The 13,959-nt window shown below is 37.2% G+C and overlaps 1 protein-coding gene across 1 annotated transcript in view; it reads left to right on the top strand.

Annotated features, from left to right (window-relative positions):
- The window catches only part of LOC145998963 (protein SCAI), a 72,565-nt gene that overhangs the window by 1,664 nt on the left and 56,942 nt on the right, over positions 1-13,959 (top strand). Inside the window, exons 2-4 of the mRNA XM_083135797.1 lie at positions 8,700-8,795; positions 10,305-10,391; positions 12,143-12,256. Coding sequence (XP_082991923.1) covers positions 8,700-8,795; positions 10,305-10,391; positions 12,143-12,256 — 297 coding nt within the window. The remainder of the gene's footprint in view (positions 1-8,699; positions 8,796-10,304; positions 10,392-12,142; positions 12,257-13,959) is intronic.

Here is a 13,959-nt window from a genome sequence, read left to right as displayed (position 1 = left end):
GTAAACTGGTTCAGTTGTAGTTAAATCGAGCTTTGGCTTTGCAGTCTAGCTCTTGTTGCTTCAGAGAAATAGTATCCCCATTTTAGACGGGATTTAGCTCTTTTCTGGAAATCCAATGAGACAACACTTGCTGATCCTGTAGGCTGCAGCGACAACAGGGCCCCTAAACAGAAATATGAATAACTCCGTAGCACACTTGCCTTCTGAAGACTTTCCCCTCCGTTCCCTTGCATTGGCACCCTTTCCGCCTGTTGCCTCTTGAGGGTAGCGGAACGGCCTGTCTCTCCGCTTTTGTCGGCTGCAGAAAAAATGTCCTCTGCAATATACACTCAACTCGGTTAACTTATTTAACAATGTTGTTATTTTATTAAGAAAAAACTTTTTAATTTCTTTATATTTTTTTCTGTTACCTGCGGTAACAACTGTTACATGCATGCCACGCCTCTGCATTCGGGATAGTATGACGATCCACGAATAGCCCCAAAAACCATTGTGGATCATATAACCATCCACAAATAGCCCAAAAACCATTCACGATAGCCCCACGCAATATAGGTTGGGCAATATAGTGAAAAAACTGTGTTTGGAAACACTTACCGGGGATTACGTCATCAGATGCTCGCAACATCTAGTTCAAGTACATGGCTGGAAATGCAAGCAACAGCTTTCGTGCATCGTGCGGACATTATTATAGAAAAATACTTGAATTAGCAGCCAAATACATTGAAAAATGCGAGGAAACACTTCTACGACCTTCCGAAATTACACAGAAACTCAATTCCGTATGTACTTTATCCTGTAAATTTGAAGAAATCTGATTCCCGGCTTTGATAGTTTTACCACACTTTGTTTCATTCATTTGTTTGTTTGCTTCATGACTTCCTTCAACTATCTCTCCATAAACTTTACGATCTATGTCGTGAAATCCCACCAAATTCATTCTGCACTCGTCTTAAAAATTAGGGTTTGCCTTAATTGCAGTTTTTCTCACCTTTTACCTTGCCATCAGTAATATTGTATACCTAAGTTTTGGGGGAGGTGCTTTCCATAAATGTTTAACGAGGTTGAGATTAGGGGACAGTTTACCAATGTACCCCCTTGAGAATTACGTTGAAATTTGTATTAATAGATGGATTTTTGGCATTTTACGTAGTATAAAATTAGTTCCAGAGTGCGGAAATAACACAAATAACGGAGATATTCGATCACAAAGTATGACCCACATAAGCAAAAACCTACCATTTCAGAGTGCTATCGCCGCTTTTTATTAAAATCCTTTGTATGCATACTCAAATAGCAAGAGGACACGTCGATAATAACTGTTGGTACCAAACCTAACATTCCTAACTTAACTACTTATAATTATAGTTGCTGTTGTGGAATGTTGTTTTAGGTGCTAGAGTGCGCGAAGTCTTCGGGCTGTTCTACTTCACAATATAGTAACATACTAAGGTAACATACATATTTCACTTCACAATAACACATTTCCGCAAACTAAAATCATCTGAAAATGTTCATAAACAACAAAATCTTCATTAAAACCAATAAGTTGCTGACCAAGGCAGTTTATTAAGATAAAAACACTTAACACGTAACGTTTCGACCCTGTATCAGGGTCTTCTTCAGACGAAGTGTTTTTATCTTAATAAACTGCCTTGGTCAGCAACTTATTGGTTTTAATATGGAAACAAGGCTTAATTATATTACAAAATCTTCATAACTATTTCACTTTCGCTACGGGGTACAGAGGATCAAGGGTACCAAGATCAGGAGAATGTGATCCCATTTTCAGAACTTTAGGACATTTATATAGCAGTCTGTCCTTCACCGAAATTACTATTTGTGCTCTGGACCATCATATTGATATGAGGGTCATCCAGAAAGAAAAGGAACTTTTTGGTGTAAAACAAGCGACAAATGAAGGTAAAAGACAAATGACATGTGCAAAATTTTATGGCCCATGTTTCTTTCTTTTATTGTGATTTAATCATGCTACAAATGCAATTTTTACATGGTTTGATTTCGATTTACGTCTGTTAACACACACTGCGGAGTTTTAGAAATTACTTAAGATTTTGTTCAATGTATGCTTTCGTGGTTAGGTGGGTCAGGTTTGGTTCTCTTAGCATTAAAATAAATTCCCAAAATACACTCTACTAAGGTTTCGATTTACTTCTACATTCATTTTCACTAGTCTACGATAATTACTGTCGCTTGTCAACAGAGAATACCTTGTCGATGGGAAGCGCACATGCTTGCGTAAGGTAATTTTTAACTTTAAACTTTATTTTTTGAAGATAAATAACTTTTTCGAATCCAAACAGTGCTCATTACTTTAACACATTCGGGTCTGGCCTCATAATACAGCATTGTTACCTCTGGTCTGCGGTTTTTCGTTGTTTTTCAAAAAATCATAGAAAAAATATTTTTAATTTGTTTTTATTTATAACATTTTTCTTATATCTACAAAACTTCCTCTTTTCAATGAACAAAAATTTGTTAAATTTTATTTTCATTTTCAGACGTTCCTAATATTTTTTTCAGCAATGTTTTGTGAAGAAGAAAGAAGTGCAACATTGTAACAAATGTTAATATAGAGATATTTTAAGTTTGTAATCTGGAAATTTCAATAATTAACTACATAAACTATCAATACATCTTTTGAATCTTGCATAAGAATACTTCTTATAACTTGACAAGTTTAAAAACAAGATGCTGCAATCCATTGTTTGCGCACCTCACATCACATTTCCCCACTCCATTGTCTGCGACAACGTTCATTTGCAGTGTTGCAAACTGGAGGGAGCTGAATCCTCTGGGAATTTTCAACGAAATTTGAATGTGAAAGGCATGAATTAGTATCCCGTCACCTACGCTACCTATTGATTGCACTAAATGCTAAATACATTTTGATATTTTCCCTTTAAACCTTAAATGAATTAAGTTATATTAGGGATATTTCTTACCAGCATAAGAAATGTATGAAATAAAACAATAGAAAAATGAAAAATATATAAACGAGAGAACTGAGCTCACCTTCTAAATGGTTTCCAGTTCTCCTTCTTCAGTTTCACTCTCCCACTCATCCGAGTCTGTGTCTACAGATGAATCTGTGTCCGTGTCTGAATCGACTTCACCAAGTCTAATTATCAGTTCATCTACACGCTCGTTCATAAGTCCATCTCTTTCAAAGTAAGAATCTTGCAGCCAAGAGTAAAGAGCATGAACATTTCAATGCTTTAGAAAAGAACACAGACAAGCGTGTTATCAGATTGCCTTCTCGTGGTGCTTGTTGTACGATAAACAAACGAACCACCACCCCACTCGGTTTAAATTTTTTTTTAAAAAAAAAACAAAAAAAAACTGGACACTGCTCGATGTCGCATTCAGAAAATGAAGTCATTCGCCCTGTAGTTTCTCTTCGTTATAAACCTTAACGCACGTGCGTAATACTACAGTTTACGATCGGCGCACTGCACACATTTTCAAAGGCCGGATTAAATAAAATGAACCACTGATATTTTATAATAATAGCCTGCATGCACCGTCACGCTAAACAGTGAAAATTGTTTTTTCATATTTGTTTTAGCTTAATTTTGCTCAGTTGGCACCACTGGTACTCTCAACGCCAAACCAGTGAGTAGAAGAGTGGTGGGGAGGATGACGTAATATGAAGTGCTCCGCAGCGATATGCGCATATCGGGACTTAACTTGTCAGGCTATATGTGCACATAACAAAAAATAATTACAAATTACAAGTACAGTAGAGCGTCGATTATCCGAACGTCGGTCAACCGAACGACCGCTTAACCGAACTGTGTACTCGCTCACTTTCAGATATCTGTAATGAAAAAAGTACATGACTTAGCTGCTCGTAAGCGTGTAGGCTTGCTTAGACAGACCAAAATAAAGGATTTTTTAAACGTTAATTTTGTGTACTGTGTGTATTGTTCATGCAAAATGCGTATGTAATATGTACATATTTTTGTTTAATAAACTGTACCACATACTATATATTCCTACTAAAGTTGCCTTTGTGTACATTACTTTGTAATACATACTTAAAGAGATGCCTGTTTTTATGAATAAATTTACTGTACAGTACTTCTTTTTGGCAAATAAACATGTACAGTTTGATTATCCGAACAAACCAGTTTTCCGAACACCCATGTCCCCCAATTACTTCGGATAATCGATGCTCTACTGTAATTATCTTTTGTATGAAAAAGTGGCTGCAGGACAGGACCAGACGATGTATCAGTTGGTTCTGCGTCATCTGTAAAAATTAAACAAATAAATAAACTAAATAAATAAAATAAATTTTCATTTTACATACACTATACAAAATAATAAATGGAAAAACTAAAAATACATCAGTGCATGTAGGAGAATCAAGCAAGAGGCAAGATGAATAGACCAAAAAAATTACCTCTTCTCACTTCATTCATAAAATACTAGAGTTTGCAACACTGTTTATATTGTCTACAATTAATTATTACGAATATAACCTACCTTCCAAATCTTCAAATTCATCTGCATCATCAAAATCGTCGCTAACTTCAAACTCTGAGGCAGAATCCTCTATGCAGTCTGGATCTAACGACGCCATTCTAAACAATGCACAGTACATCAGCCCGACAACAAACAGTCACAGGTGCCAGATAAAAATAGCACATGAGTCACCTAGCGGTCGGAATTTCAACAAAGGGGCTTGAATGAACACGCTCATGAGACGTACGAGCATAGGCAGTCGTTCAATTGGCGAAGCGATTGCATACCGCAGGACGAGCTATGTCCGTCGTTCGTCCACATTGACTAAGTGCACTGCGGGCTATGCCCGTTGTGAGACCCCAATGTGTTAAGGAAGGTTCAAATTTCGTGTGACATGATTTCCAAAGTTCTAAGATAAATCATAAAACAATCTGAACTGTTACCAAAAGTTCACTGTGCAGAAACAACATACCTTACTCTATTTTTCCACATATTCACCATACCCCATAAAGCACTTAACATAGTGTGATACCAGTTTGTTGATGCTGTCGTTGTACTCGGTTACCGTCAGTATATTCAACCATGTAGTGACAGAATCTTTGAGTTCATCAGCCATGGCAAAGTACTGTCCGGAAAGAAAGTCTTTAAACTATTTTGTGGAGAAGAGTTCGTGAAATTGCAGGAAAAGATTAATGCAGAATGTCTTAACATGAAACATTGGTCAGCCTGAATTGCTTCGCCAATCTTTGTCTTTAAGGTCTCTGTCACAAGTGTGGGTCTACTGGAACGTTTGCCGTCTATGCACATTTGTTCTTCCTGCATTAGACTTGGCACACCACTTTCTCACAGATGATATGTTCATCACGTAATTACCACACACTTGCTTATGAATTTCACTGGCACAAACTTTTCTTGCATTCAGAAACCTTATCACACTCTGCATCTGACTCTTGACAGGATTCTCAATTTTGTGACACGTGTTCAGGGCTCAACTCGATACTGTACAAATCTGCACCATCCTGTAGCTTGGCTCAAACTGAGGGGCTGTAGGTTGAATGTGCTGTGTGCTACAGTCGAATGTTCCTTCTTTCCTGAAAGCACTTTGCCACAGCTGCTGAACTCTTTAAGATTATCACTACATGATTAAATACATAGGCGGCAACCAAGTACAATGACAGTATCAATAAACTGGTATCACACTATGATTAGTACTTGAAAGCCTAGGGTGAATAGGTGGAAAAGTAGAGTAAGGTATGTACTTCCTGTACCATAAACTTTTTGCACACATTATTTGTTGTCTGTGTTTTACACCAAGATGTTCCTTATTTTCCGGTTACCCTTGTGGAATATCCCTGATCCCAATTTTTTAAATAGCACTCCTCTGCAATTTTATCTTCAAAGTTTTGCCATATTATGTCCCTTGTTCATTGTGTTTACTATAATACTGTAGCTGATGCTATTCATACCCAAATAACCATAATTATTTGACTTGTGCCATATCATCCTCTTAAAATTTGATCCGGAAACATTGAACTTACTCTCATCCACACAAATAGCACTCTCCCATTATTTTTTCGTCACCTTCCAAATGATCTTGCATAAACTGCAGCCTTCCTTTTCACAACAAATATGTGTGATTATTTTGGGACTGTTCCCCCATGTAACTGGCTTTGCTTTGCACTGCTGCTTTTGGAGTACTTAGTTTGGGTTTTACTTTTCTTGGCCCAAGTTCCTTTTGTTTTATTGCAATTCCATCATGCTACGATTGCAATTTTTACATGGTTTGATTTCGATATATGTCTGTTACTGTGAGTTTTAGTGATTACTTAAGATTTTGTTCTATATATGCTTTCGTGGTTAGGTTAGGCAGGTCAGGCTTGGTTCTCTTAGCATTAAAATAAAGTCCCTAAATGCATTCCACTAAGGTTCCGATTTACTTTTACACTCATTCCCACTAGTCTACGATACTGCCACTTGATAATGGAGAATACCTTGTGCATGGCAAGCCCGCATGCTTGCGTAGGGTAATTTTTTTTTTAAACATAAATAGGCTAACTTCTTTTTTCCAGTCCAAACAGTGCTCATTCATTACTTTTAAGGAATGTTCAAATTTCGTATGACAAAATTCTACGATAATTAGTCAACGCGATCAAGTAAATGGAATAAAAAACTCTGCAATGCCCCCCCCCCCCCTGCCACCTCCTTGAGGTTGCGCCACTGGCCAAGATGTTTATCCTCGTTTGATAACGTGGAAAACAACATGTGTTTAAGTAATAACGTACTAATCCAATTCATCTTCACTCACTAACCTATCTTTATACACTACAGGACACTTCCCTAAAAATATAACAATTACAAGAGGAAAGGAAAAACAATCCTATCACCTTCTCCTCCTCCATGCACACGTATTATAACTGGTTGTCGAAAATATCTTTGTTATGAAAAGAAATTGCCAAAGGAAACTCGCATCATCATAGGATTTTTTACTTTTATATTTTTATAAAAGTCTGGATGGCCCTCTTGGTGCATCTATCTATTATCAAAAATGTTCATTTAACTTTGGAAAAATATTAGGTTCATTTCTCCAAAAGTAGGCAGAAATTACTTCCCCAACGGGTCTTACAAACCAGTCGTGTTTAGCGACTTTTTTCTGAAGGTGGGAACTGTGTCGTGTCAACACTGGGGAAGATCCCTCGCCAGGCCAGGCGAAGACTGGCACGGTTTCTTATGGGCTAGCCCCGCCCCCTGCCACTTTGTTCTCGGCTCATGGTGGAAATGTTCCTCGCTGAGACTTCTTCAACCCTCTACACGTGTGTCAACTTGGTTAGGCCAAGTCTTCGGTGGCACGGACTGTTGCCTCGCAAGGGTACGAACAAAACAGCTGGCGATGCAGTGAGGAGGTTGAGGCGGTCGTCACGTCAGCTTGACCGATTGCAAGATTCAAATCTCCTTGTCTGTAAACTATCAATGTATTTATTTAACTTTACTTGACGACGTATGCGTTTCTTCTGAGGGTAGTGCCATGGCACGGCGGCTCTGCCCCTTGAGCCGCCGCTGATTTTAGGAGCTCCCACCGGCAATGGAACCTGAGACTACTCACACGAAAGTTGAGTGCTAACCATTTGACTATGCAGGAGCCCCAATTTTCAGTATAATGACATAATTGAGACACCAAACTCTAAAACCCCATACTGTCTGATATAACATTGTTCTTCCACACAGCATTTTTTATTTGTGTAGATACTGCATGGAATTGTATCTCCAACTGTTATTAGTATGTAAATTCCAAATTGTTTGACTTACATGTAGCTAAGTATGGTCTATAACATGGAAAGTGCCGTGTTAAGGCCAATGCTGCCATATGCACTTTTGGGCCTGCTTCGTGTGAAATTTGAATGGTGTACAGGAGCACAAAAAAAGCATTTGTAAGATAAAATTAAATACTAATTTCGAAGGTATTTTCTCCCCCCCAAAAAATAGGTTTTTGGAAGTTATCATGATTGTAAATTGCAACAGTTGGAAGCCTGATTGTGGTTCCGATTATGTAATAATTTTCACAAGTTGTACAGGATGATGATGAATGTGTTTAGAGTAGTGAAAGTACATTTGAAGAAGCTAATTTGTCCCTCTTAATGCTACCAAAAATATTAATTTATGGAGAAATTATGCCATAAAAAGTAGATTGCACAACTGACTGCATACATAAGCCACTGCTGTCTGATCCATTCTTTAATATAAAACATTGCATACACTTGTAATGGAAGAAAGCAGATGTGTAAATACTAAGACAATCACATCTAACAGTTCTTACCTACTCAAAACGTAACACCATAAGCCTAAACTAATGTAATTGTAATGCTAAGAGCACCAAATCTGCTCATATAAGCATAAAAAAATGTTCTGTACATAAGATTCAGTAAGTAAACATGAAATTTGTTCAGTATGTGCTTATAGGTATGTATAGTAGTTTATTAATGTAGAAAATTCATGTGTATTATGATAATATCAGAATTACACATTTGGAACTCTGGCTGGAAGCCTTTATTTGTGTTAAGGACAAACACCAGTCAGTAGTTGGGTGCATTTAGGTAAGCAGGCAATGTCATGTGCTTTCTTGATTATTTCTCCATCTCATTAGCCTTAACATAGGCATTTTTAAATACAACACTCCTAAAGCACCTCCTAATTTTGTCATCTTTCTGTTTCAGAGATTTACCTCAGTATGGCCACAAGCAGTGGCAGGCATATTTTGGCCGGACATTTGATATTTACACTAAGTTATGGAAATTTCAGCAGCAACACAGGTGAGCAATCATTTTCGAAAACTATAAACATGGGCAATTTTTCATTATAGTAATTTTTAGGAATGTGCTGGCATGAGAATTTTTTTCTGCTATCTATAGTGTACCAATCTGACACAAAGTGGTAAACATTTCGTTCAGATGTTGAATAATGTACAAACTTCCTAAAGAATATAACCACATTATTTAACAATTGTTTAAGTTCCATGATCAGTCTAGTGACCTTGTGTTAATACATTTTACTAGGGCTGACCCGATCCCACTTTACTTTTACTGATTCTCACCTATACCAATGCTTGAAAAAGGTTTGAATTTTGAATAACTACCAGGATAATCCTCTCTTGGGGGAGAATTTTCTCTTGAGATTTTGGCCTGTGTATGGGACCAGTGACCACCCACGATTGTGAGGGAATTGGGAAGCTACGAATGAGTAACGTAACCCAGACGTGGAAACCTACAACAACTGGGGGTTCGTCGTGCCATAACTGGTTGTTTGATCTCCCATGTGAGGCTGGCAGTTGGTTGGTAGGACCTGACCCTCAAGGGCTCTTGTGCCATGGGTTTATGTATTACCAGGATAATCAGTCTCCACGAAAGACCAAAATCCAGGAAAAGTATCAGCCCGTATTGGTAATAAAAATCCAACTGTTACTTTCTGATAACAGCCAAAACTGATACGTTGGCATTGGTATCGAAAAAGCCATGATTTTACATTAAAATAAGAAAATTTATGTGTATTGAAAATACGGTGTGTGTCAGTCTGTACTTGGAAGATTGTGGAATTTGCTGAGGTGCTCCTAAATTTGTGAATGCAATGCATGGAATGGAAATTGTCTGCTAGTTGCAGGTAGCGAGAATTACAACTGTACTAGTTCAGAAAATACAATAAATTGGAACAGAGAGGGATATATAGCAACATGCACAAGATTAGTGCATCTGTAACTGTCCTTAAAATGTGATTAAAATGAGCAATAGAGCTTATTCCTGTCAACAGAACAAGCCTGCCACTGGATGCCATGTCCAAACTTTCCTTAAATAAAACCCAACTTTTACCTAGTTCATCCCTAAAGTTGTAATATAACAGGTTTCATCAAATTCACAAAGGCAATTATTTTTTTGCAAATTGTGCATGGATTTCACGATGACTTAAGGAGCATGCATTTAGAGTATGTATATAAATTTTAAAAAATTGGTGCCACTTGAATAGCAAAATTAATCCAATAAAATCATAGGCAGATTTATTAAAATGCCATTGGAAATGTATATTTGCATTGAAATGTTTGAATTTTTATTGGAAGATCAAGTGCTTTTTGCACTTTCCTACATTCAAAGCATGGCTGCAAACATTCTTCTTTAAAAAAAAAAATAGTTGGCATTTAAGTGAAAGTGCACATAGTGTAATCAGGCCATTTTATATTTGTAAGTTAAGTGCATTAGTTTATATCCTAATTGCTAATTTTTATTTATTGTAATCGTGAGTTTGTTTTAATTTTTTTTAAATTTATTTTTCAGGCAAGTGTTGGACCTGAAATATGGTTTAAAACGCTGGCAGATTGGAGAGATAGCATCCAAGATAGGGCAGTTATATTATCATTATTAGTAAGTAATACCAAAATCTTTTAAATTTTGGTTTACTTATTTATAAAAATTATATAAGTTACTTTTTCTGTAATTTAAATTTATTCATGGCAGTAACAACAATGTGCATGATGTTAGTAAATAAGTTACACACACAAGTATAAAAGAATTGTGTATTTTTTGGTCACAGACTATCATTTCAACTATGTGCAATATTGATAATTATATTAAACAATGTTTTTCATAATATCAGCAATATCAACAGATAGTCATCAGAGACTTTGACAGCTAATGTCACACTTCTTCAAGGCATAACTTCTCTCCCTTAAGATGAGAGTGTGATGGCTTATAAGATTATCCAGAACTGACCTGGTTGATACCATAATGGATTATTTTTATTACTGATGAAACCATTATCACCTTGGTCGCTGAGCATGTTGTTGTCAACACACAATCTTGCCACCAAAAGTTCCAAGCTAGCCGACCTCTGTGTTGGAGTGGTTAGCTGAGTGTCCCTTCATCATATCACTCGTTCATTCTTATCTTTGTGATTAACCAGTAGTGGTAGAAAGGCAAAGTAAAACAATCCAAAGTTTCAAGCTAAAACTCTGCATTGTGCATGACTTCTTTTATACAACTCTCCATCAATTTTATCTAATTGTCCCAAATAATTAAAAATGGCAGAAATGGAATGCAAAATAATAAAATTATGTTTCATATTGATAAATGTGAGATACATATTTTGCAAATTTGTAAATACTAGGTTGAGTTAAAAGTTTGTTCGTTTTTTCACTTGGGAAACGGTGAAGCCAACGAAAAAACCTGGAAAGCTGCACGCCATCTGGTACATACATTCACACAGGCACAACACATTTGGAGAAGGCACAGTGCAATTACGGCGGTCCGTCATGGAGGACGACAAAGTGGCCATGTGTATCTTATTATGGCTTTATTGAAAAAAAAAGGGGTGAAAGCTGCAAGTATTGCGAGGGAAATTTGTGTGGTGGAAGGTGAGGGCACAGTGAACCTTAGGACAGCTCAGAAAGGGTTCAAGTTATTCTCGTCTGGGGACATGAGTGTGGGAGACTGGTGCCATGGATGCAGATGCCCTGATATAGCATGTGACAGCTGATGCAAGCGTCAATACACGGCAACTGGCACGAAAAGTTGAATCGATCAAAGCACCGTAGTTTTTTCTCTTCACCAAATGAGTTTGGTCTCTCGACGGCCTCGACTTGTTCCCCAGAAGTTGACATCACAAGAGGCTGAATGAGGAGTCTCCATCTGTGAACAATTGCTTCAAAATCCACGGATCGACAGTTTTTGGCATTGAATTGTCACAGGTCACAAATTGCTACCCAGAAACTGCAGGACTAGGAGGAAATTGGAATAGCCTCATCCCTCAAAGTCCTGATCCCTCACAATCTGATTATCATTTGTTTCTTTTTCTCTCGCATTTCCTGCAAGGATGACAGTTCGACATATTGGATGCTGTGGAAACAGGCCTCGAAACCAGCCGAATGGTATCGTCGTGGGTTAGTGGTTTTCATGAAACGTTGGCATACAACAGAATGGCCTATACTTTGCTGAATAAGTCTTGTGTCTATAGTCTCAATGTCCATGTGCAAAAACGAACAAACTTTTGACTCATCCTGGTAATATAAACAGCAAGTACCTTCTTACATCTTGATGAAATTGTTCATCTATACTGTGTACATGATGTGCATACTATCAGTTCTGTGATATCTCTAACATGTTTTTTTCTTTTACAGTTTACGCACAAGTGAAACTAATTATTTAAATGAAGCCTATTCATTTTATGCTGCAATTCGTGGTAGAGCATATTACTCAAGAGCATCCAAAGAGGACAGATACGAGACACAATGGTATTGATCACTTTTATTACACTCTTAGCTGTTGTGATTTTTAGCATGTTTGTTCTTAGGCAAACATATAAATGTGACTGGAACATTTGTATTTTTCATTATTCATCAATTTGGAATACAAGGAATTAAATTTTTCAGACATAAATAATGTTCCCTATTAAATAATTACACCCATTTCACAAAGGACTTGAACATATATTCACTTACTTGGTTGATTAATGTTGATGATCCAGCTTCATTGTGAATACAAATTGTACACCCATTTACACATTGATATTGGTTAGTAAAATTGCAAGTACAGTGAAACCTCAATTTTACATTCCCCGATTTTACATTTTTCCACATTATACATTGAATCTTGATGGTCCCAACATAGCAAAATGTTATACAATTTTTCTCAATTTCAGATTTTCCTGCATTTAAAGTTTTTTTTACCCTGGTCCCCTGAAAAACTTAAAATGAAGGTTCCACTGTATATTGCAGATCAAATATTTCTGTAGATATTCTGTAACTTGTGCACAAAGTCTTTCATTTTCTTATTTTTATAAGTAAAACATTATTTAAATATACAGGGTGTCTCAGAAATAGGTGGCATAACTTCAGGAGCATGTTCCTTACATGTAAACAACGAAAAAAATTATATGAACATAAAGGTAAAAGGTAAAGTGCTCCCCTGTGCTTAGCACCATGCCATGAAGGCATATAGGGGGTGTGGGGGTAACGCCCCACACTTTCTTGATCCGGTCGTGAGTGGGGGTGATGTGATCAGCATCAAGCCCCTGACTGCCTTTACCCCCCCCCAGGGTTTCCCCCAGGTACCCATGTTATTCGATGCTGGGTGGGCACCGGGGCCGCTTCCATCGTTAGAAAAGTTCCTGGATTGGAACCGGCCGGGGATTGAACCCGGGACCTTTAGCATGGTAGTCAGATGCGGCCACTATTATATGAACATAGGTCCGGAAATGTGTGGTTTCAGAGTTATAGGCCATTCGGTCTATGACACTTAGATCTTCACAGAGGAGATGTTCAAAATGGTCACCCCCGGCCTCAATACAAGCCACACATCGATGTCGCATGGCCACTCGAATATGCTCCCAAATGCTCCCTGCTAAAATGCTATTGCGGATAGTATTCACAACTGCCAGTGCAGACGAATACGCCAGTGTTTTCAAATGGCCCCACAATTAGAAATCCAAGGGGGTGAATTGGGTGAGCATGGAGGCCAAGCAATTGGTCCACCTCTACCGATTGAAGCAAGCCTTTCACACACACTTCAACGAAACATCCTAGTATTTATCTTTATCCAAATCTACTTACAGTTTGTTAAATTCAAAGAAAACTCGGATGTCACTATATATATTTTCAATATATTTTTCACTTATTGATCTACTGTGTTTTGTTTCTTTTTCGTTGCTATGGTCAAAAATAATATAGAAATGTATACATCGTAATTTTACATTATGAAGAATGTGATTATAATTAATTATACATCATATAATGCAACAACATTTTCCAAAATAGTAATTGATAACAACATAAATATCATAATGCATGTTAAACACAAAATTAAACAATAAATATAAATTAAATAAATGAACATCTTTGGGTCAGTCACAATACGCACCCCTTCCGGGTGAAAATTTTCGACTTATTTAAGTTCTGTAAATATCGAAAATTTTACATTTAGTTACAAACTTGTGAAC

This window comes from Lepisma saccharinum, chromosome 14, assembly GCF_977018435.1.
Source record: "Lepisma saccharinum chromosome 14, izLepSacc3.1, whole genome shotgun sequence".
NCBI classification, from domain to species: Eukaryota; Metazoa; Arthropoda; class Insecta; order Zygentoma; family Lepismatidae; genus Lepisma; species Lepisma saccharinum.
Note: the sequence above shows the minus strand (reverse complement) of the source record. Positions and strands in the feature narration are given on the sequence as shown.